General features: G+C 34.8%; 1 protein-coding gene and 1 non-coding gene across 3 annotated transcripts in view; one reads left to right on the top strand and one right to left on the bottom strand.

Moving 5' to 3' along the window:
* Smp_049920.1 (importin 9 (imp9) (ran-binding protein 9),putative) overlaps window positions 1-25,629 on the bottom strand; it is a gene marked incomplete at both ends in the record, with an annotated part of 52,114 nt that overhangs the window by 13,943 nt on the left and 12,542 nt on the right. For both annotated transcript variants that reach the window (XM_018791159.1, XM_018791158.1), the window contains 10 exons: window positions 3,425-3,613; window positions 8,110-8,182; window positions 9,837-9,965; window positions 13,176-13,333; window positions 14,560-14,912; window positions 17,719-17,803; window positions 19,681-19,859; window positions 22,282-22,385; window positions 23,856-23,951; window positions 24,681-24,829. In XM_018791159.1, coding sequence (XP_018645672.1) covers window positions 3,425-3,613; window positions 8,110-8,182; window positions 9,837-9,965; window positions 13,176-13,333; window positions 14,560-14,912; window positions 17,719-17,803; window positions 19,681-19,859; window positions 22,282-22,385; window positions 23,856-23,951; window positions 24,681-24,829 — 1,515 coding nt within the window. The remainder of the gene's footprint in view (window positions 1-3,424; window positions 3,614-8,109; window positions 8,183-9,836; window positions 9,966-13,175; window positions 13,334-14,559; window positions 14,913-17,718; window positions 17,804-19,680; window positions 19,860-22,281; window positions 22,386-23,855; window positions 23,952-24,680; window positions 24,830-25,629) is intronic.
* On the top strand, window positions 9,613-9,679 carry Smp_tRNA_01840_Gln_TTG.1.1. Its single transcript has one exon. It is a non-coding gene (tRNA).

The following is a 25,629-nucleotide window of genomic DNA, read 5'->3' as shown; positions in this document are numbered from 1 at the left end:
GTCTAGTGCTTCCAGGTTTTCCATGGTGGTATAGCTTCAATTGACTCATGATTTCAACTACGAAAATACTGAAACATCCACAAAACCCCTTCTGAATATACTAAATAATTGAGATTTAAGACATAAATGTATTTATTTTTTATTTGAACACATAAATATCGGTACAAAGGAGCACCGAATACATATGCGCCGCACAAATCTCATTTGATTTGTGTGAGGACTGTGATACGACCCAGATGCCAAACTGAAGCAAAGAGTTTTCTTACAGGGTCAAACTCGGAGACTTTGACCAAAAGGTCTGATCCACAAGGCAGTGGAGCATCGTGAGGAAATGCAGTCTGATGATAGCCGGTGACCAACAATTGATTCATACGCCATTTGTTCCCTCAGGATACTGGAGCCAGCCCATGTGCACCATTGGTTTAGAATCAGGGTTTTTCAACTCCCCTAGGTGGACTCAACGTGTCCACCAACCCGATTGAAGCGCCGGACATTCGCTTTTCGTCCTCTCAATTTCGTAAAAAACAGTAATGCCACAAGAAGGCAGTGAGTAGGACTTCCCTGGCAGAGGCTATATGTGCGTGGCCATGTGAGAGCATTTGGAGAGGGAGAGCGGACTCTCTCCACTCTCGGCCGTACCAGGGCATTTGGGGGCTGAGATTTAAGACAAATAAAATTGGTGAAATAGTTTTAAATCAACTTTACATGGCAGTAAATTACCGCGGTTAATAACTGTCACAAGGATAAAGCTACATGTCCGATGTAAATAGCACAGTTTATATTATTTATTGACTGGAAGAAAAAAAAAGAGATTTGAATGAAAATATACATTATACTATCATAACTAAGTCTATTAATTATTGAGGTATGTATATGAACAATATGCTAAGTATTTTCTTCATAGACAACACTAATGGATCAGTCCATCAAATATAGAAAAGAAAAAAAAACTTTTTAGATGGTTTGTGTTATAACCACTTCTGTTTCCATGAATAAATCGACCATATAAAAAGAGCTTTTAGTGATGAATATGATTTATTCATTAGAAAAGAGGGTATGTTAGATATTGACAAAACTACCTGAAAAAATGAAGACTTAAATTATTGACTGAATTATATCTGATAAAAAGTAAGTCCATAGACGGTTTACAAAAAGAAGAAAACAAAGATGTTAACTAACGGATGTGAACAGAGAAAAATAAAGAAGCCATGACAAACAATGGAAGCTAATTTTGGGGACATTATTAACATTTATTTTTGTCCATAGGTTAGCTTTTTTAAACCATAAGCTTTCGTTTGACACATGATTCACTGACATAACCTTTTCTGCTGCAAAGCTCTTGTAATTCAAACGTAACCTTTGGTTCTCTATTCTTGTAATTTAATATTCAGTTTGGAAACAACTGCATTCTTCTTATTTTTTGTGCGTTGTAGTCATCTAAGTCATCTATTTAATAATGTATCTTTCTACGCTAATCTGAATCCGAATTGGGAATCGGGAATAAATTAAGGAGTGTTCCAGTTGACACGTCTTCTGTCTCTCTCGTTTTTCAGCCAATCAGGTGATAGAATAGTTTTTGTCTCTCTATCCAAGGCAATCAGTCTCAATCGAGACTCACGCATTTCTGGTCGCAACGTTAAACTAGTTAGCCTATGGTGTCAAAGCTTTAATCTAGATGGAGGACGTAACATAAACAAATAATATTTTAGCATTAATTAAATCAAATAATTCCTAACTCATTTATTCTACTGTTGAATTTACGGAGTTGATCTAAGCTAGACCACTAGTGAAAGCCTGGAAGCAATGGATGACCGTTTTGTCATTTATATCAACTGTAAGTTCTTATATGAACTGTATTGAAATACATACTATTCAAATGGGAATGAAAGATACAAATAATAGTTACATCATAGAGAATTAGGTAGATAAGATGAATTTGATTGTGTAATCCACTGTTGGAAAATCATTCAAGTTTCCCTTTCTTATTTCTTGTTCGATCTTGACAATAAATATTGAGTGATTGCGAGTTAGATGACAGCAGTTCAGGAATCGAAGTCTGAATAATTTTCATTCTTATTTAAAATATATATTACCCGACACCACGATGTTTCTAACTGTACTTTTTTGTAACTTGAACAGAGAAAGGTTATAAAGTTTTTTACAAACCTGCCTGAACAGGTTATGTCATTAATAGGTAAAGGATTTCTAGATGACAGAAACAGGTAGCCCGCATATTCAAGCAGGCCAACAAATCCCAATAAAGTGATTTATTTTTCAACTTATCTAACCATAACTAATTTCAATGAACACAGAGCTAACAACTATGAATCCGTTGTTTGTATATCAGATATTTCACAAATTAAAATAACATATTTTCAGTTATTACGTAATAAGTAATCCAAAGTTTAGTTCTACTGAGATAACATACTAACAACCATAAGTTTGAGGAGCCTGTGATAATTGTTGACTCTTAATATTACGAACTTACCATAAATAGACAGCTAATAAGTCCTAATAAGAGCTGAATAGCTGTTTCGTCATAGTACATGATACTCCTCAGTAACTTTGCTAAGGTGAGATCAAACAACCTCGTTTGTTTCATAATCATATTTTATTTCTATTTTGAAAGAAAAAAAAACGCGATGACATGTGACTAGTTCATATTGTCGCATTGACTTCAGTTGTTTTCTCTGACTGGTTGTTATCATTTTTCGGTTTCATAGTTTTGCATTTATAGGTCATTGAGTGTTAATTTATAAGCAGAGTTATTCCTTTTCATTTTCCAACTTGTTTGAAAAGTAAAGTTTTTCTGAAAGTACCACCTTCTCGACCTCATATTACAATATGAATTATAAACATTGAATCGCTGTTGTGTGAAAGAGGTTCAGTTTAATCAAAGGCCAACTCCTTTAGGTTACGGATAGCAAAAACCTAATCGTCCAGTCATCAACAATTATCATAGACCAGTAAACAACACAATACCAAGATGTGACAGATATCCATTCATTAATCCATAAGGGAAAGAATCTAGAACATTCACATGTCACAATACGTACTTATCTTTCAGACTACTGAGTAAAGATTTATTGGTTTATATTTCTAACTTCATTCAATTCATGATATTGTGCAGTCATCTTCCGAAACCATTGATGAATAACTGTTTAACATTCGACATGACTGAACTCTACTCATCGCAGCTTTTCACTAGAGCTACAGGCATGACTCCAGGAAATGGATCACTGATGAGGACGTTGTTATTACTATTTTTATAAGTAGTATGAAGCTCAATGAACTTCTAAAGCCTCTCATAAAAAGATGAAACGGCCGTTCACTCCTTTTTCGTTTTCAATGATCATTTAACTAAGGTCAGTTTGTGATGTAAACCATACAAATCATGTTTATGAAAAGAAAGCGAAATTCTTACCTATTAATGTACACAGACGAGCTAGTACACCACGTAATAACAAATCTGTATTTTCTCTCAACTGCTGAGCATCAAAGTGAAGTAGAATAGCATAAGCTAATTTACCAGCTGGTGTAGCCCATTCAACTGGGTTCGAGGGATCCAGTAAACGAGAAGTTACATGGAGTATGTACCCAACTCCATTATTGCCTAATTTAATTTTTTTTTAGAAAAAAAGGGAAACACGAAATAAGTAAGAGAAAATAGTTAATATAACTTGAAAAAGTACAGTTATTAATCATGCACAAGATATTTGTAAAATTGAGGTGCTCGACGTAGGTACAGTGACTAAAAACAAAAAAAGCTGGTCAAGAGATGGAGTATGGTGAGGTAATGCTAGTATGTATTGTTAAGGAGTCGCGTACTGTGACTAAAAAGCTTTCACGTACTCAATGGTTTTTAATGTCTGTGTAACTGAGGTCTGTTTGTAATAAGAAGATAAAAACAATCGATAGAAAGCTTAGTTGAAATATAATCAGTTATACCGTGAATGTATTGAAATTTTTAGAACCTTTCTAACCAATCAGTTAAAAAATGGATTACAATGATCAGAATACCAGTTATTGTGGAAAATTGCACGAATGAGAAAGTGGTTTAATTAAAAGTTACCAGTTTAAGCTGCTGACCAGTGAGATAGGTTTCCGCTTAATCTAAACAATGATGTTATGCTGCCATACGTTATTTACAATCCCTTTCGGATAATCAGGCATAGTTGTTGAACAAATCATTGTGAATCATTTGATTGTTCCATATGCCATTTAGGCTCATTTAAAAATTAATATATAAGTCGTGTTTTTGAAAGATAATAGTTTCGTAATCAAATATACTACCGTCCAATGATATAGTGATCAGCGAAAACAAAAGTATGCGTTGTTATCGAGAGTTATTCACAGTGGTGTTTCTATTTACTCAACATTCATACCAAGTACAGATTCGCGTATGCGGCTTCGAGTTATATTCTAGGTGTGACGACCGGTGATGTAGTGGACGGAAACTCAGATATAGTAAACCAATTTATTTTTGCAAAATCACAGTGTCTTTGTGAAGTAAGAAAGTCATAGATCAAATACATCATTTCTATATGTTCCTTCAGTTGTCCTTAACATACTTCATCACTCTCCTTCCTATTCTCTTGTAAGGACGGCCCGTCGGTAGACTCTCGGAAGCCCTAAGAAGCCCAGGAAGAGCCGCAGACATTCCATCCAATCACGGCTAGGGGAATGTTCTAGAAATGCCAACGTGGAGCTTCTCCATTGGATGGATTAGTTTGATACCTATGTGCTTATTGGTTGACCTAAATGATAATTTACTTTCAGCCAAAAACTATAAATACACGAGATTTCTGTGCTATATTTTGACACTGTTTGGGGCAATAAACTTCCTGCTTACCAGTCTTTGTCTTCTCTCTTTTGCGACGTTTGTGGGTTCTATCGTTCAAGTAGTCAAGTAGTTCGCGGCATATTAAGAATCAAGGTTCGAGATATAACAACTGGCGACGGGTTAACTTATCAAGATGTCTATTACCTTCGACCAATTTGAAGCTTTTCTAGAGCGCCATGAAAAGCGGTTTGAACAATTCCAGATGCGCATACTCGAAACACTAACCCAGCAGATGAACCTCAATAAGAATGGACTTACAGATGTTTCTGCCAAATCGCATGCTGACTGTATCATTGATTCCATTCACGAATTTCATTTTGATGGTCTGGCTGGTGTAACATTCGAGTCTTGGTACAAGAAATATGAAGATGTTTTTAATGTTGACCTAGAAACTTTTGATGATGCCGCCAAGGTCAGGGTGCTACTACGGAAGCTGGGTACCATTGAACATGAACGATATACTAATTACATTCTGCCCAAGAACCCAAGAGATATTTCATTCGAAGAAACAACTAAAATTTTGTCGCAAATTTTTGGTGAACAGTCTTCCCTGTTCAATATTCGCTATCAGTGCTTGAAGATAGTAAAAGCCGGCAATGATGACTGGGTGCAACATGCTAGCATAATAAATCGTGAATGTGAGCGCTTTAAACTATCAGCAATGACAGAAGACCAATTCAAATGTCTTGTTTTCGTATGCAGCTTACAGTCTTCAGAAGATGCCGACATCAGAACCAGAATTCTAAGTAAAATTGAACAGTGTCCAAATATCACCCTTCAAGAGGTGACTACTGAATGTCAGCATCTGGTGAACTTGAAGCATGACACTTCAATGGTAGAGAATAATGGTCGACTACCTTATGTACAGGCAGTAAGTGGGAAGCAAAAGCAGAACACAACCATTAAGAAGCCTCCATCCGCATGTTGGTTTTGCGGAGAGCTGCATTACAAAAGGTTCTGCCCATACAAAAACTACCGGTGCACTAGATGTCAGCTCAAAGGACATAAAGAAACATGTTGTAAGAAGAAGATGCACTGTCGTTCATCAAGTGTTCATTTCCGAAGACGTAAAAACTGTTCATCAACCAATAGAATAATGGTAGCACATACCAGAACAGAACATAATCGAAGAAAATATGTGACCTTAGAGATTAATGGACGCCGTGCCCGTCTACAGCTTGACACTGCTTCAGATATTTCACTGATCAGCCGCAAAACATGGAGTCATATTGGCAAACCCTTGGTGCTCCCTACAACTCAGTTAGCACTCAGTGCATCTGGAGAGAAGGTAAATATTGCTGGAGAGATATGCTGCCCAGTTAAAAAAGGGAATGTACAGAAGAATGTGAAAGTATATCTCACTGAAAGCCCAGGACTAGATTTGCTTGGTCTTGACCTAATAGAAATGTTGCAGTTGGCTAACCAGCCAATTAATCATATATGTAGTCCGGTGAGATCTGATGCACTCTCAAGGTTGATTGGTCCCCAGGCAAAACATGGAGAAGATGTACTCATTGCCGCAGGAGAAGGTGAGTCAGAAGTTCAGGCAAAGAACCCATGGATATTTGAAAAAAAATCGCCACCCAAGAAAAAAAGAAAACCTGTACAAGAGTATCAGACGAACGACCGCGGCGAAAAAGTACTTGTAAAGTATCAAGGCGGTCAGAAATGGGAACCAGGTGTCATAGTACGGCGTATCGGGAAAGTACTTTATTTAGTCCGTGGAAGGGACGGAAAATGTACCAGACATATGAATCAGATAAAAAGGGATCATAGAACAGCAGCAGTAGATACACAAGTACCGTTCCACATTCTGGTGGAGAAAGGCCCGAAAGAAGGCCGCAACCAACGACTAGAAAAACTTAAGAGTGAGAGCGCTCAGTCGATAAGGGTGATGAACAGAAAAACGAGAACAACAACAATGCTTCAAGAAAATCCAAAAAGGAATCCATACGTCACAGACTTCAAAGAGGGAGGTGTAAGGACGGCCCGTCGGTAGACTCTCGGAAGCCCTAAGAAGCCCAGGAAGAGCCGCAGACATTCCATCCAATCACGGCTAGGGGAATGTTCTAGAAATGCCAACGTGGAGCTTCTCCATTGGATGGATTAGTTTGATACCTATGTGCTTATTGGTTGACCTAAATGATAATTTACTTTCAGCCAAAAACTATAAATACACGAGATTTCTGTGCTATATTTTGACACTGTTTGGGGCAATAAACTTCCTGCTTACCAGTCTTTGTCTTCTCTCTTTTGCGACGTTTGTGGGTTCTATCGTTCAAGTAGTCAAGTAGTTCGCGGCATATTAAGAATCAAGGCTCTAGATATAACATCTCTTTATTCAAATCTTCTGATAACATTCTACTTCCGATTCCTGCTACATAATGTTTATGTCCATCGGCATTAGTAGGATACACCACACTCGTCCCAACTCTAAATAGTCGCTCTTGCAGTTGTTCTGCTGGCCATGGCACTTTCTACTTTGCCACAGTCTATGCTACACTCGCCGTCAAAATGCCGAGTCCGTTGGCGCGCTGACCTCTGTAGTAATGTCGACCCGCCAGGTCATCCAAATCCGACATCCACCCAGCATCCAGGACATCTAACGCCTGCATTCCAGTGACCCACCGAGCCATTTACACCCTGTGTTCGCTTAGCAGCCACACATCCCAGTGCTCCCATCCATCGACTGCTACAGCCAATGCCACCCCGCCAGAACATTCCTCTGGACGTCCCCTTTTTGCACCAGATCGCCAAAACTGGCGACTCCTCTTCCGACGATGTCCGTAGGATTGCACCCTCTCCGCCTCTCGTATGGCGGCGATACCAAATGAATGAACGAACACTCAGGTGGGTAGACCTAATTTAATGTTTGATTCTAAATTACAGAGTTCTTTTTCGTAAAGTATGAAAACCATATATTAAGTACTTCACTTGCAAATCATCCATCAATTGTTTCAAACTTCGTCGTTCCTTCATTGCTATTACAATTACTCTCTGTTCCCGTTCTTTTAGATTCGATCTTCTCAACCTTCTGCTGTCAAGCATTTTACTTCTGTTTGGTGTTACATACTACTTATGCTTGTCGACATACACCACAATACTAACTGGAGCGAAGCAGATGAAGAAGGCTTCGAAACTGCGACCTGTTGGCTGACAGCCGAACGGCCTAACAACTGAATCACTACTCCGAAAATACCAACTAGGGATAGATGGTAGTCATACAAGATAATTCAATTTATAAAAGTCACAAAGTGTATACTCACCTTCATCATCATGCCATTCAAGAATTTGTGAAGAACCGGCTGCTAGATAACAGCGTATCACATCACAGCATTCCTAGAAGAATTCAGTTTTTATAACGAAAATGAACAGCATTAAGCATTTAATAGAGTAAAAATTAAATTTGGTCAGCACAATTAACAATGCAGAACCCATTTTAAATCCAAATGATAAATACAAGTAAGATTATACCTGTTAGATATAGGTGAATAATAAGTGTAAAGGATGGAACGTAAAAAATATTCTATAAATGAATTGCCACATATATTTTTGTATACATAGTAAATATTTGATTTACAGTGTTTTAATATTGTCCTAATTGTAAGCTCATTAACCATCCACAAATTACAGTTAAGTAGTTATGTACTTGCTACTCGATTTTATGGTTAATGGGTTTGACTATTGGTCACAAAGTCACAGATTTGAACGTTGGTTCACCTATCTCGGTTTGGGGGGCCTGAAGAGCAGCATTATAAGACCTAGTACTTAGTGTATGGCTCATATCCAAATATCTGGTGAATGAATTAAATCATATTGTATAAAGAGCGTAATAAAACTGAGCGATATATTGAAATGTTTTAAGGATTTGTATTTTTGCTGTGATTGACAATAAGGTTAGATTTTAGACGTTTCATGGCTTTACGTAAGTCATTTTTCAAATTAATTGTTATCTTTGTCAAACAATCAGTAGCAATCAAAGTAAAGCCCAGTACAAATACGTATAGATTCAAGTTGTTAGACCATGGGGATAATGAAATGAAAGTAACAATGAGAATAATAAATGAATGCAAATAATGTAATAGAAACAATAATGAGAAAGATGGAACTGCTAAAAATATGGTTAGCAAAGGTAGGATGAGAAGATATGAATGAGCGAATTCTACAAATAAAAATCTGAAGTAAGATGAATAGTAAATATAACTACGTTATATGATTGATTTCGATCAACGTAACATAATGTTTTTAACAACTGATTGCTGTTGTCATGTGGTCAGTAATCGGATAACCTACATCTATTGATATGGATTGGAATAACAGTCAATGACTTTATGTACTGATATCATATTTTGATTTTTGTTTTTGTCTTTCTTCCAACATAATTCGACATCGGCTAACATTGCCTGTCGAGTTAGGGGATGGTTAAGCATACGTAATACATGTAGCTAACGAAAGGGAATAACACCAAAGCTCAAACTGACAGAATTAAATGATCACAGAGTTTATATTTTTGTTTATCGAATGGGGAATATGTGTGGCATTTTGAAACTAAAAATAATAAATATAGCGGGGTAAAAAGATAAATTTCTGAGTAACGCTTGATTAGTCTCTTTACTAAGTATATACCCTGTGGTCTAATTGAAAATCGCTGGAAATAAAAAATGATCGTGTAAACTGAGAAATCTAACCTTTAAAGCGTTGAATATTTTAACGTATTCACAGAAATAAATAAGGGATAAAAGAAAATAGTATGAAAAAGAAACAGGACTCAGTGGCCAAGTGGATAACGCGATGGCGTTTGAAGCGAAAGGTACTGGGTTCGAGTCCCAGAGTGAATATCAACTCTGAGATGCAGGTACATCCAGCTGACGAGTCCCAAATGGGACGAAATGCGCGTCAAACTGGATTCCACTGCTAGCCACTATCCATCTTTGCTGAAGAAACAAGGTAGTTTATACAATAACCAATCTAATAGTTCAGTAAAATAACTTACTGAAATCACTACAGAATCTGTACTTGTGATAGCGATATGTACAACAGCTGGAAATACTCGTTGAATCAAACTGGAACTAATTCCAAATTCTGATGGACTGATTAACACACCAAATACTTTCAAGGATGCCTATAACCACATAGAATAAAACCCACTGTGACATTAAATACAGTATATCTTAAAAACGGTTGTGGATATACAGAAAATCGATTCACTAAAGGAATTCAGCACATTGAAATGATTTACATTGAGTTTAAAAGAGAAAAAAAGATATTGAACTACCATTACAACCCTAAAACCTAAGTCATGAAAAATTTCAAAATATAATATACTTGTGCCAAATTGAAAATACAAGTGTTTAGATTTCTTCATAAATAAAAATAACTTTGGTACTGAAAGGTGTTTTCAGTTTATTGTCAATGGGGAAATCAGTGAAATTTATCATGGGTTGAAGTTAGACATTAACACTATTGGACGCCGGATTAGTGGTCTACAGGTTAAGCGTTTGTGTGCAAGACCGGAGGTCCTGGGTTCGATTCCTGTGTGCGGGATCATGGATGCGCAGTGTTGAGGAATCCCTTACTGAGACAAAACGGCTGTTCAATGCTTTCAGGGTATTAGTGGTGGTCTAGTTTAAATTAACTCACGAATCCAAATTCGAAAATTTAAAAGCATACGATAGTTTGTCATACATAACACTGATATATTCGAGATAATTTTTTGATTATTTAATCTTATAGCTAAACTGAATTTGTGGTAATTGGTTTTATTTGTAAGTCGTATTCTTTACAGGTTTTTAGTTAAGGATAACGGCAACACCCGGAGAGTACCGGGCAGTCGTTCCATCCTATTGGAGCTAGTGGTATGACAGATGAGATCAGTCTACCTACATAGTGAAAGTCAAAGAGAATTAGGCCAATCGGGGCCATCCTTGATTTCGTCATGATGTCAGTCCGTCTGTGACAGATTAGATATACACGTCAGTAAGAACCCCACTGTTGTATGCTTTGAAAAGCTGGATTCTTCGAGTTGAAAATACTAGGGGACCTTCCATATTCGGTCGTTGTAGACTTTGAAAGATTACTGACATCCAGTAGAAACGTCATGTTAGCAATATTGAGGTCTGGCAATATGTGTTTGCGTGCTGTAACGATAATACAACAGGAATCACCATTTTGACATAGCAGCTTTGATGGAATGGATATGTGTTACGAATCTCGTACTAGTGACTTTCACATCGTGCATTATTTGCCGAACCACAAAAATGTTTAAAAAAGCAGTGTGATATAATCAGTTTATGTTATGGAGGCGTGGTATGAAACAGATCCGTAAAGAACTGGTATATCAGTCCACCACGAATCCCTGATTAAGGTCCTGAGGATTATGCGACTCAGCGGCTAGAGACGGTGTTATCAAACATAGATCTGAAAGGAAGCTAACGGAAACCTAACTGTACTTTTTCTTCTACACACTTAATAAAATTGTGAGGAAGTCACTTAACTGAAAGAAGCTTTTCATGACTGTTTTTAACTGAATTGTTTTTGTTACTATCAACTATTACCGACCACTTATTGATATTTATTATTTTTTTATGTGATTACGCTCACTGTCCTTCCTTCAGCTCTTCTCAATCTCACTTTATTTTTGTGGTGTATAGTAATTTTGATACCCATTTATACCAGTATGTGTTATTAACAAAAAAGAACTATAGAACCCTTCAGGAGAGAGCACAGTTTCATAGCAAACAATGAAAAATATACCGTTACAGTCTGATGAAACAAATATTTCAACTTCTACTAAACATCAAATATCCGAAATCACTATAAAAGTTGGTACTAAGCTTCAAAAATAAATGAATTGCTCGTGTGCTTAATAATAACGAATATTCATAGTAGTTGCATAACAAAACAGATAAAATGTTTAAATTAACGCGAAAATCATTATTCACATAACCATTAGTTCATTTGAAAATGAGAAGTATAGTGTACGAACAGGAAATGATATACATTTGAATTCTTAATGCATTACAATTGTGTTGAATTTTATGTCAGAAAAAATTAATAGGACTAGACGGGGATGTTTTTTAAAAATCTCCTTGAAGGTTGATGTGTCAACTGTACGATCTTAGAAATTCAGCGTTGGTATGTATATGTGAGAGTTATATGACATTTTCCAAATATCTTTATTCCCCAAGTCGACTGAATCTTGTACATTAAACTTAAGGTAAGATATAAGTGGATTTGTGGCCTTAGGGTAACAGTATTCAATTTTGAGGTACTGCGTTGAATATTCGAACGCTGAGAGACTAGATAGCAGTGTATCACTAACTTTAATAACCTTAAAGTGTAACTCACAGGGGTTCACACGATTATCTACTACTGATATAATGTGGCAAGAATCAATCTTGATAATTCAAGGGATAAATCCTATCGAAGAGTAAAATACTTAAAAGTTGCCACTGAAATGTTTGTGCTCAGTAGTTTGTATATGAGTAATTTTGTTAGAAGAGAACAGTTATTTATTCTACTGGATAAGTGTTTTTTTTCTCATATTAGTTTGTTAAGCAGGGGGTTATGTCTATGATTCAGTGCATTTCATCTGTTCATAATTGAACAATTAACTGTCAAACGTCTTTGAGGTACAAACCATTAAAGAATAATTTGTGACAGTGGCGATAGGGATAAAATCAATTATATTGGAATGTCAACTACATTGGTTTACGTAAAGTATTCGATCGTGTGATCAGCTATTCCTCGACCACTTCGTATTACAATACATACTTCATCATCACCTAACGGTTAGCACTGGATTCATCCGCTTAGTAATCCGAAAAAAAACGTTCAAACGAAAGCCTTATAACAATCATACATATCAATTCAACTTATTACACAGAAAATTTTAAAAGGGATAATAAGGGTATATGCAACAGTAACGTGTTGCTGGTGAAAGTAAGTGTGATTAGCCACTGCATGTGGACGAACAGACACTAAGTTTACTGACTATTAAATATATGATACTTTTTTGTATTACTAATTTATACTCTGGACTCACTATGTATAAGAGCTTGTAACTGGGTTGAATAGTGCAGTGTTTAGCGTATAATCGGGTTCTCGATAACTGCTAGTTTATCGTGTATCTGATGTAGCGTGATCCAGTCTATGTATACCCCATAGATCAAGAAACCAGTCTAGTTGTTAGCCTAATCTCGATCACCAGTCGTATTATCATATTAAAGTAATATATTGTGAAAATGAGAAAATACTTTTACTTTCCTGTTACAGTAACTGGTTACCAATTTAAAAAATTATCGAAATAAAACCAACATTCCCTTGTGCTTACTTCAATATCTCCACTCTCTGATTCTTCATGATTTTCTAAATAAGTAATTAAAGTAGGTAGAAGTGCATTTTCAATGGCTTCAATTGATGCTTTATTTGAACTAGCTACTTTATAGAGAACACGAATTATTTTTGTGTAATACGAAAGTGTTGTAGCAACTAGAAGGGGAGAAAAATGTAACGACAATAGTATAGGATATAGCCTAATAATAATAACACATTAAAAGTTTACCATAATGCTAGTAATACTAATTAAGTTAACTATTAGCATGAAGAAATTAGTGGAAGTTGTTGAATTTTATCGTTCATATCACGGATTGATCTTAGCCACTGAAAAACAGGAAGCAATGAACAGCTAGTTTATCCAAGTATGGAATTACTTACTATATCTTGGCTTTACCTCCAGGTGGATTAGTGGGTGTGGGTCAATGAAAAGTTCAACATTAGGACGAAACAGTTGTTCAGTTCTTTCTAGTCCATAATGATTGAAGAAGGAATAAATGCATACACCCTGCAAATCCATTCTTTATTATTATTATTATCATCTTCTTTATGAACAATGTTTTCCATTATAACTGACACTGTTACTACTCTGAAATTTCTCCTGGAAATTTTATAGTGTGACAACTTGTACTGATACAAATATGCGCCAGGTTCTACATTTTTTATAAATGACATAATTGTGCTTTTGAAGTTTCATATCTAATCCAAAATATGAGAAGTCGAAGTGTTCACAAAAAGTACAATTGTTATGGCGGAACAAGTACTAAAAATGTTAGAACTTTTTCGAACTATTCCTTATATCATTCATATTTTTACTGTGCAATAAGTAAATAACTATATCATTGTATTTCAACATTCTCTTCATTGTAAGCTTCCAATGAACCTATCAACTCTTGTTATACATGCTACAACTTAGTTATTTCTAAATAATTACGTACTGTTTGCTTTGTTTTAGGCCATTTATTGCATGATTGTGTTTAAACAATGATTACTTATTTGCTGTGCTGTGCAGTCTAATAATTTGTGTATAAGAATCTAATGAGTGTTTGAGAGTGATGTTGTGCTGTACTAGTTGGGTGATTGAAATATAATAGTAATAACAGGAGCATGACTACAGATTTCTCTTCGAACTAAAAACTGAGGATAGGCAATCAATAAGAGTGCAGCTCAGATTAGCTCAAGGTCAATTGTGGTAGCCAGAAAGTGTCACTACTCAGAGCTAAGGACTTCACATTATGGTCGGAATAGCAGATGCGAAGTAGGAATGTTATAATCGGAATACTAATTGGAGAACTCACCACGTGATATCGATTAGCGTCTCGAAACATATTAAGAAGCATAACACACAATTTCATAAGGGAAAAATACAAAAGAAACCTTACCACCGAAACAGTGCTTAAATAATCCTACCATAATAGGAATTATTTGTGTAATAATCGATTGAGTAAATTGATGTAAATCAACACATAACAATTTATATAATCCACATAGACCAATATCTAAAACTGGTTCACCGAAAGTAGATAAACACTCCAATAAATTTGATATTAGATTAGGCAAATGCGGTACAATATAATTTGTAATAAATACAGATGACGATGAGATATACGTTGTTGTATTATTTTCCATTGGTTTCTTTATGTTGTTTACATTTGCACGAAGAGTATCAAGTGAATGCATAGCAGAAATTTTCAATATTGATGATTGTGTAACAGACATTGCGTTTGAAAGTAGACTTGGAAAGCTAAAAATAAATAAATATAAATGTAATTAAAAATTGAGAACTGAAATAAAACTCATTTGGAAAAATATGATATAACTCAAATCATTTAGAAAGTACAGATTGATGTACTGTGCTTTGAGCAACATAGTTTATGTGTGACAGCTGGTGATACTACATGATCGCCCAAACTGAAGTAAATGGAGCAGGACTTGAAACAGTAATTAAGTGGTTGAAAAGAGAACATTGCAATCACCAAACCACTGTTTTATATAGTTTATAAACTCTATCAAGTTTGAAACGACTTGTAAAAATGTAGAGCTCACAAACAGAAAGTGGATGAATTAACGGTTCTTCTGTACCAGAGTTTGATTGATACTGCCACGTGATCGGAACAATTCAATTGGACAACCGATCATATTATTAAACCAATCAGCACAAATAATTTCACTTCTTTTCAATGTGACTTAAAAATGCATATAAAGAGTGATTATTGTCCCAAATATTAGTTATTTACAATTACGGACTAGCTATTGTTTTCTGATATTCCATAGCCTATAAAAATACAATGTTCTAGAACTATTCCAAAGTATCTGCTGTCAAATTATCCGTTTTGTTAGCATAAATCTGTTCTTACTGTAGTATAATCGACTCGGTCATATCACTCAGAATCACAGATAATACAGAGAGGAGTCGACTGACCAACAAAAGTTATGATGAATACTGTAATACTTTGTACGAGTCCTGAATCCCCGTCCATTTTTTTAAGTTTATAACTATAACAAATATTGGAAAAATTCGTCGAATAAGAAAAATTTCTACTTGACAACAAAAACATAAAACTTTATTTGACCTTTGGTTAAAATACCAAGAGTTAAAAGCTTTAAAAAAAATTCGAAAATTTCATTATTAAATTAAGACAGACAATGTGAACAAACATTGACACCAAGCTATAAATATATTTGGATAGTTAACAAGTTGGAGAAAGTATGTAACAAAAAGTAGTAACGTCGTATTGACGTATAAAAACTAGACAAGATTGAAAAAAATAACTCAACTGAATTACATATCTAATTCATACGACGCCTTAATTAACTCTCGAACAAGGATAAAAGAATGTTTCAAGTTTAATATCAATGGTTGGGAGCCACAGAAAGCAGATAAAAAAAGACAGAAAATAGAAACTCCAATGAAAATATAGTAAAATACATGAAATAAGTCAAACAAAATACCATAGTTTTATCAATGTTGGCGTGTAGCTAGATGCTACGTTATTTCATGATCTGAGTATTTATTTTTTGGACACAAAAACATTAGTATAAATGGGCACCGGATACATATGCGCCACAGAAGTGAAATGATTCTTATGTGAGCTGGAGAGGTAATATGGTGATTTAAAAACATCGACCCTTGAAATTGACTGAACTATTTAATCATATAAATTTTCATATTCATATCCTGTTGATAAATATGCTATTTTATTAGCAAAACAATCTTATTTTGTCAGGTAATTGTCTTATCTTCATACATAAGTTTAATTTTTTCACAATAGTGTTTTGATTTGATAAATGAAATGAGAACATGAAAAAAGTAATTGTATAAGACAGAACAATAGGCAGAAGGAATGTATATTTATCGCGAGAAGTTACAACGTATTTCAGTCAGTCGGCTACAACGTAGGACCAGGTACATTTATGCATCGGTCCAAGTTGACATACCTTGTTAGCACATCAAGATGAACACCGGATTCATAGAAATAGTTAAGTTATTGGTGGTAGTGTAGTGAACAGAACACGACTGGGGACAATCGAATGTATTTAAGCACAAATTACAGACTATCTCAGTAAATTCTGATAACCAAACAATGAACAGTCAATTTGCAAATTAACAACCAATTGTTTCGATCTCCTCTGTTTCTTCTCTAATTTCATTGCTCATGCATTTTCCAAACGATTGCGCTTCATTTCAGTTCTTTGCTCATCGGTCTTCTGCCCAAATACATTCTATGTCTGACAACACCATATACTACTTATATAGATATAAGTAGACCACACCACAGTAGTATATAAAAGATAGGTTGTATATAAGGATATAGTATAGGAAGGAAGAACGTCATGAAGCAATTTTAATCTTAAGGTTTAAAGGAAGATAAAGAGTGTATACACCTACGCCATTGTGATAGATTCTGAGCATTTACTCATACATCTACATCTTTTGGTGTGTTCTGATATCCGAACTGTCTTCGCGATTGAACTCCAAGTGTTCTGTCAACGCCGTGCTTCGATGCCCTGAGACTCATCACTCTGTCCGAAAATTTTTGCAACCTTGACGTCACGTTCTGCTTCACAGTAGTTACAAAGTATATTTGTAAGACCGAAGCGAATAATTGTGGGACGGAACTTTTAAGACTATTCAATAGAGAATTACTACGAATTTTACTATGTAATCGTAAGTAATCCTGTCTGCTAGTTTTGTTCTTTTTTATTGGCCAGAGTGGATAGTATAAGAAGCATAGATCAATAGGATATCGGACACCGTTCATGGTCATTATGTTACTGGGCAAAGAGAAGGTAAATGGTTTGAACAAGCAAAAAGTGGATTTTATGATCAAGTGACCTTTCACCAAGCAGACAATATATAAAATTTTGAATCTATAATAGTGTTGATCCATTATTTATAATGATAATTATTCAAAAACGAATCAATAAAACTTGAGGAAAAAAGGTTTCCTATGAAAAAACATATCCACACTGTACATTATCAAATTTAATAGTGGATAAAACAGTTATGAATGTATTTTATCAATGACATAGACGCTTACCATTGTGCTTGAGATTCATCTAAAATATTAGCTTCATACAAATGAGACATACAACGAAGTGCTGTTGCTTGGAGAAATAGAAAATCTGTAAAATCAAGGAATAAGAAAATAGTAGACAATTTTAATTATGAAATATACAATATTCTTTAAAATAATTTATTTTAAGCAATGTAAACAATGCAGGCATATCGTTTCAACTCTAGAATGTACAAACGAAACAATATTTCTTGAACAAGAAAATTGAATGAAACGGTTTTTCCCATAAAATTTGGAAGGTGACTTTTCCTCTCTTAAAGAACTTGAAAGAGATACTGCTAGTAACAAGTGAATAAAAGGAACGTGACTAATAATCTAACATTGAAATAGTCAGTTGTATGACATCAAATAGTCAAACAGACTTCCTTAAAATAAGATATTTATCGCAAGTAAAACCAATTAATATAGATTACCATCTTTGATTTTATCACTTACAAAACAGAGTAATAAAAAGACAAGCATATATTTATTCATATTGATTGTACACAAGTTAACACAGGTTAACTAGAGTAAAAAAAACAGCATGTTGTTGAAAAATGTTGATTCAAGGACCGTAGCGATCGAAAATGATTTTTTTTGGAGCAAACTATTACTCTAGCATATATTTATCAATGCAATTAGCAAAAGTTACTTCAAACTGTCTAATCAGAAGTTTATATATTTATTTAAATACAAAAATATTGATACAAAGGGGCACCAGATATATATGCGCCATACAAATCTCGTTTGATTTATATGAGGGCTGTGATACTGACCAGGTGCCCAAACTGAAGTAGGTGGTTTTCTTAGGGAGCCACACCCGGAGACTTTGACCTAAATATCTGATCCACAAGACAGTGGAGCATCGTGAGGAGATGCAGTCCCATGGTAGCCGGTGTTCAACGATTGATTCATACGCCATTTGTTCCTTCAGGATACTGGAGCCAGCCCATGTGCACCATTGGTTTGAAATCAGGGTTTTCCAACTTCCCTAGGCGAACTTTCCGTGTCCACCAACCCGCTTTTCGTCCTCTCGATTTCGTAAACAACAGTAATGCCACTGTGAGAAGGCAGTGAGTAGGACTTCCCTGGCACAGGTATATACGCGTGGCTATGTGAGAGCATTTCGAGAGGGAGAGTGGACTCTCCTCACTCTCGGCCGTACCAGGGCATTTGGGGGCCAATCAGAAGAGAGAGAGAGAGGAAGAGTATACGATAACATGCTTTAGTATTATCACAATCTCAAATGTCTGAAGAACAATAAAGTTTATATTAGACAAATGAGTCAAATAATTCGCAAGCTTAGAACTTTTGCAAAAACAAGAATCTATTATAAAGTGAATAAACAGGTAGTTATGAATGTAGTAGGACGACAGATTTGAACTTTCATTCAAAAAATGGAGTTTTCAATTTTACCATCAGCAAAGGAAGTGTAAGTAAGCAGAATACTAAAACATTTTGTTGACGAAAAGTGGTTTAAATTCACTTGGATCACATCCATTTTTGACAGGAATCAATCAACATATTTGAAGTTTACAATAAACCGTGAGTTAAGTAAATAATACCTATTAACTATGAGTTTACTGAAACGATTTTCTTCAAAACCATAACAGGACAACTGATTTTCATACAATAGTTGGATTATAATGATATCACTCTTTTATACAATCTGCCTACGACTGACACAATAACTTTTTAGTTTTGCAATATTCTTAGGTTCAAATATTACAGGTTGTATCAGTCCCTTGGAAATCGTACAGTAAACCCTGCTCATGAGTGGTAATTTGCATAAAAACCAAGATCAAGCAAAGGTTTTAATGGACTACCTACAACCACCTAATATATACACCAATAAATTGTAGGTTTTATAAATATTTAAAAAAAACGATATATGCCATTAATGATTCAGAAATAAACATATAATAACTCTATAAATGAAGTACTGACCACTTTGTCCTAAACTTGGTTTTAAATAATTTGTATAAAATACATCGAATTCAATGAAACATGAATTGAACATATTATTTGAAGTTTGATGGGTTGATCTATTGTTATGACTGAATATATTGATAGAATTTGAAGCTAAATTACCACTAATAAAAAGACTGGCTTCAAGTAATTTCCACCTATAGAAGAAAATAGAAAGAAAAAAAATAAACATTTAAAAAGTTTTAATAGACAAAAGAATTAAAGAGAGATCCTGTGTTCGACCCCCGATAGGTTTGTGGATGATTATTGTCACTGAGGAGTCTCTATACTATGATGAAATAGCTGTCTATCACATAGTGACCTTCAATGCTTTTTTAACTAGAATCACTGCATGACATTAGCTATGAGAAGAAATCGTTTTCAGGAAAGATTCATTCGAGTGAAACAACAAGGAAAAAACGTAAAGGTTAGAGTCTGTGTAGATTTGCCATGTTTGAAGAGATTACGAGTTCACCTAATCTGAGAACGAGACGAAGATTCAGTGACACAATGACAGATAAGCTAGCTATTTTGACGCCTTCCGGCCCCGCCAACTAGAAAAGTCCAAGTTCGGAGGAGAAGAATATATTCTACAAGCAGCCAGAAGCATGGATAATAATAACAAGTACAACTGAAGCGTATACATACGGCATAAAAATGTCCTCTATAGGCGTTCAAAATAGCATACGAAAAGATACAACGAACCAGTAGTCTTTAAGATCCTCATAAGTGGGAAATACGTAATGAAGGTGAAAATGGGCGCTTTTGGCGCAAAAACAGGAAATTCAATTTTTTGGAGTAGAATTGTAAAAATAAGGTATTAACCAAGTACGTTCTGGCTATCTAACACCCTCAACAAGATTCGATCTATCATAACTTTCAGTGAAACTTAAAAATCGTCAGATGTGATGGAAATTATCTGTTTTTTATGAAGAATGACAGATACTCAGTATGTACTTATATATTATTAAAGGAAAAGAGGTTAATTTAACATCAAAAATCTTAAATAGTATTTCAGGTGGTAGAATAACCAATTATATAACATAAAAGACTGGCTGTAAGTGAAGTAAGCCACACGAAAGTATGAGCTGTACGTTATGAGGAGAAAGTATAGTTTGATATAAAATTTTAGCTCTCAGACACTTAGAAATGTTATAATCCGTGTATTATAAAATGATATCATACAGAAAACTGTATCTTGAGATAGATTACAATATTATGGAATATTAATATTGTCTACCTATAATCAATGAACTATACACCGGACATTTAAATATAATTGAAGGAATATCCTAGTTTCATTGAAATCACGAACTGATCTAAGTCACATCACCATCGAAAACCTGGAAGCACTAGACAGTCGTTTCGTTCTAAGATAGGACTCCTCAGCAGTGCACACTAACGACTCGGCAAATGAGAACGGATCCCAGGTACTTTGGTCTCGTGTGAGAACGCTTAACTTTCACAACTCTTACAAACAATCATCATGTACTCATTAGTGGCTAGATACGAGAGGGAATTTCCGGAATTCTAGTAGGAGGCTGTGACCACTGGAACTAAACCGTTTAAGGTCTGAGGCAATTACCCGCTGAATATAATGGTGAATGGTCACGTAATGTCATGGGATGATTGAAGTTAATTATCAATAGCGTTGGATACTGACTCAATAACTCTGAATAACAAACAATCGGGAGATTCTAATACGAACGGAATCTATCGGAACATGAGTGATTGGATGACCAATACAAATTGCTAAAACAATATTTTCCTCGGACGATTGTGACAGAAGTCAGAGAATTAATACAATGTCTGAAGTTTAAACAAGTCAAATAGTAGTTTGCATAATAGCCACTACGACATTGAAGTATGAAAAAAATACCAAATAAAAAACAAGAATGATCAATTAGATAAGAACAAAAATGAGACGATCACACACTTCCTTATGCATTAGAAATGCTACTTGTTAACAAAACACTATGTAATTTTAGGTCACCCTGGCATCTCCTAACTATATTGATTTCTTATGAGGATAAGGAATGCTGTGAAGCTACTCAACTTTCAGGTTACAACAAACTTATATGACACTGAAAACTAGTCAAATAGAATGTTTCGAGTGTTTACTTCTATGTTATCAGCAGAATGGGAAACAGTAAAGCCTTAACTGCAAACTAGTGCACAAAATGGGAGAATCACATAATTAAGGATTTCCAGAACATGTGAAAAATAGTAACTATTACTCGTGTTCGAACTGAATTACACTAAATTATGCTAATCAATGCCATATTTAAGGCAAAGGTATAAATAGTGTTGAGTATTCAGTAATCCATCCTAGGATTCATAAATTCTTGAATACTCTACATATTCTGTTGTATTAGAGAATACTGATGTAAGGGTTAGCAACTTTTGACGAAAATATATTATCAGATTATCAGCCATTAAAAAGCGCGGACAATATCAGTGCAAATCGAATTGCCCACCTTAAAAATAATTGCCTTTGAACATCTGAAAAAAATTCACCGACTCCAATGAAATATGACAAGAAATATCGTACAAAGATTAGAGACAAATCATACCACTTACCAATAAACAGCACCTTCGTTGTGTAGATTTTCTGAAAGTATTAACATTTTATTAATTGCACAATTGATAAATTGAGCTCCATTGTGAATTTTACATGCAATTTTCTATCAGTAAAAAAGTAAATATATTGAGAAACATTATATACGATGTAGCGTCTGCAACTACTAACAATAAAAAAGTAGTATAATCCACAATAGTGCCAAAAAATGTAACCAGTTTATGCGGATAGCGATTATATTTGCGCAAAGTGCATATTATAAAGCATCAAACAATCATTATATGGTACATAAGTTTGCCACTTGAATCTTACTGATTAATCCGTACTATATTTGAATGAGCAACTGTTTTACCTCAATATAAGCTTTTTTAGCGATATATACCCAGTTGTATTATTTTGGTCCCCGTTGAGTATCAAGCTTCGTCTGCATTTCTATCTTCTCCCAAAGTTTTTTTCCCATTACTATTCAAGTACTGACTGCAAATTGCTTTACCATTAGAGTTCTCAATAAATTTCTTTCGTATTACAAACAATCATAATCCTTATCAATAAAACCCTGTAATGATAATATAATACATCATCACAGAAATGTCATCAAGAACATATTTTCTCAACTTCACTGTTCTTTATGGACAAACTAACCAGACACTAAGAACCCTTTTGGATTTTTGGGCGAAAGTAAATTCGTCAATATGGCTACAAAGCATTTCGTATCATGATTGATGTCAGCACTCGTGAAGAAAGCACTAACTCTAAACATTTAACCCTGACCACAAACAATATGAGAATTGATAGAAATCTGCCTGTGTTTTTATACGGGTTAGAGAAGCCGAATAAACTATGCCCACAAGGATAAATTGATGCGTCATTATTTTTTTTCTTCCAATTAACACGAGGGGTAACTTGTAGATTTGAAAAGATTCATTATATATGTAAAATGTTTACACTTTGAAATATTATCGTTCCTCTTTTCATAAACCATCCGTTCAGATAGACTGTTGTCTGAATATTTAAGAACTAGATGGAAATTCGTCACGATTCTTTTGTGCTCATACATATATATCATACTCATACTGACAAAATCTACTGAAATAAAATAGAAAATCAGAAGGGGATTTTGAGGAGATTTCAGTATTTTCATAGTTGAAGTCATGAGTCTATTGAAGTTAAACCACCATGGAAAACCTAGAAGCACTGGACGGCCGTTTCGTCCTATTATGGGACCCCTCAGCGTTAGATGCCGGCTCAGTGATCTATCGGTTAAGTGCTCTGGCGCGAGACTGGTAGGTCCTGGGTTTGAATCTCGCGAGTTTGGGATCGTGGATGCGCACTACTGAGGAGTCCCATAATAGGACGAAACGGCCGTCCAGTGCTTCCAGGTTTTCTGTGACTGTTTAGCTTCAATAGACTCATGACTTCAACTATGAAAATAGAAAATGATGAAAACGGACAGACATAAAATATCCACGTATGTTTAAATCAACAAAACAGGAATATAAAAGTCCCGTATCTTAACTAAAGACTACTAATTTACTAAAATACGATGGTATTGTTGATTTGTAATTACTGAACTAACCTTAATTAAATCCATAGTAACTAAACGAACGGAATAACCAAGAATCTCTTCAGAATCAACGACATATTCAGCGATACTATTGGACCAAATTTCCAGCTTTGATAGTACACAAAGGAAAGAAAAAAATTATTCGGAATATTCATATAAAATCGAACCAACTGGTAACAATTCTCGATCAAAAATATGTGCTGATGATACAAGCGTGGAATTTGTGTATTGTAACTATGCTACTTATAAGTAACTAGAATTTGTTCTATTTCATGTATTTTACTGGTTAAACAAAAGGTAAACTGTTATGTACTTATACTGATAGGATTATCACGAAATACCAAATGTATTTTAATACAACATTACAGAACCACACAGTAATACTTCATTCGCAAAATATCTATCATTTGTCTGAGACTCTGTTGTTCCTTCGTCTCCACACCCATCACTCTATGTTCTCGTTCTTTTCTCTTCGATTTTCTCAACCTTCTGCCGCCAGGCATTCCACCTTCTATTGGTAATACATACTACTTATATCTGTCGACATCAGTAACATACACCACATAATGACAGAAAATAAGTATGATAATTCTACAAGAATGTTAGTCAATATATCAGCTACAGTATATTTGAAAAGTCGATCATAAAAAAAGTTGAATTTTCTATCATTCAACTTAGTATCTGAATTTCCATCATGATTACATAATACCAACCATACGATTGTTTTATATGCAAGTTTATATAACTAGGAGATTTCACGATAATTTACTATAACTAGGAAACCACATCATAAAAATTTGGATGTTAAAAGACTCAATAAACGTGTCAACAACTTACTGTTTTTTCTGGTAGTTGAACAAGTTGACATAACTGATAGCATAACTCATCAAGATACTTTATCATAGATTTTCTGGATTTCGATGAAATAAGACTAGTTAAACATTGTAAAATACTATAAACAAATGTATCATAATCCAATATTTCACCTGTAATTGAATAAACACAAGAAAATGGACTAAACAGTTAGAAGTTATTATCAGAAGGGGTTTTGTGGAGATTTAGTATGTTCATAGTTGAAAGCGTGAGTCAATTGAAGCTAGACCACCAGGGAAAACCTGGAAGCACTGGACGACCGGCTCAGTGGTCTATCGGTTAAGTGCTCTGGCGCGAGACTGGTAGGTCCTGGGTTCGAATCTCGGGAGTTTGGGATCGTGGATGCGCACTACTGAGAAGTCCCACAATAGGACGAAACGGTCGTCCAGTGCTTCCAGGTTTTCCCTGGTGGTCTAGCTTCAATTGACTCACGCTTTCAACTAGTTAGAAGTTATATTGAATCAATTATATTACGGATAAACATTTGAAAAAATCTCCCAAGCCGATTAGAAACAACTAAGTTATTTAAAGGTCACGATGAATATTTCAAAACAGAATGTTGCCTGTCGAACGCAAACGAATAATTTTAATGACGAAAACAAAATTAACACATTAAGGTTAAGACTTGAGGTTTAAGGTGAGAAATAAGTTTTAGGATTAGGATTGAAATTATATTTTACGATTTGTCTATACACACCCTAATCTTAACCCTAAAATCTTATGAAGCGTTTTTTTTAAAATTCAAAACAGAAGCGCCTACGGGAAATTCGGGACAATTCATTAATGAAAAAAAATAACATAACCACTGTAGATTTTATTTTGCATTATGATTAATTCATTCATATGTGCCGTTTTTTGATTAGATGAATACATTCAAGAATTTCTCATGTTATTTGATCAAGAGTATACGAAA

Source organism: Schistosoma mansoni, assembly GCF_000237925.1.
Source record: "Schistosoma mansoni, WGS project CABG00000000 data, chromosome 4 unplaced supercontig 0032, strain Puerto Rico, whole genome shotgun sequence".
Taxonomy (NCBI): Eukaryota; Metazoa; Platyhelminthes; class Trematoda; order Strigeidida; family Schistosomatidae; genus Schistosoma; species Schistosoma mansoni.
This window is presented reverse-complemented; position numbering and strand designations above follow the sequence as displayed.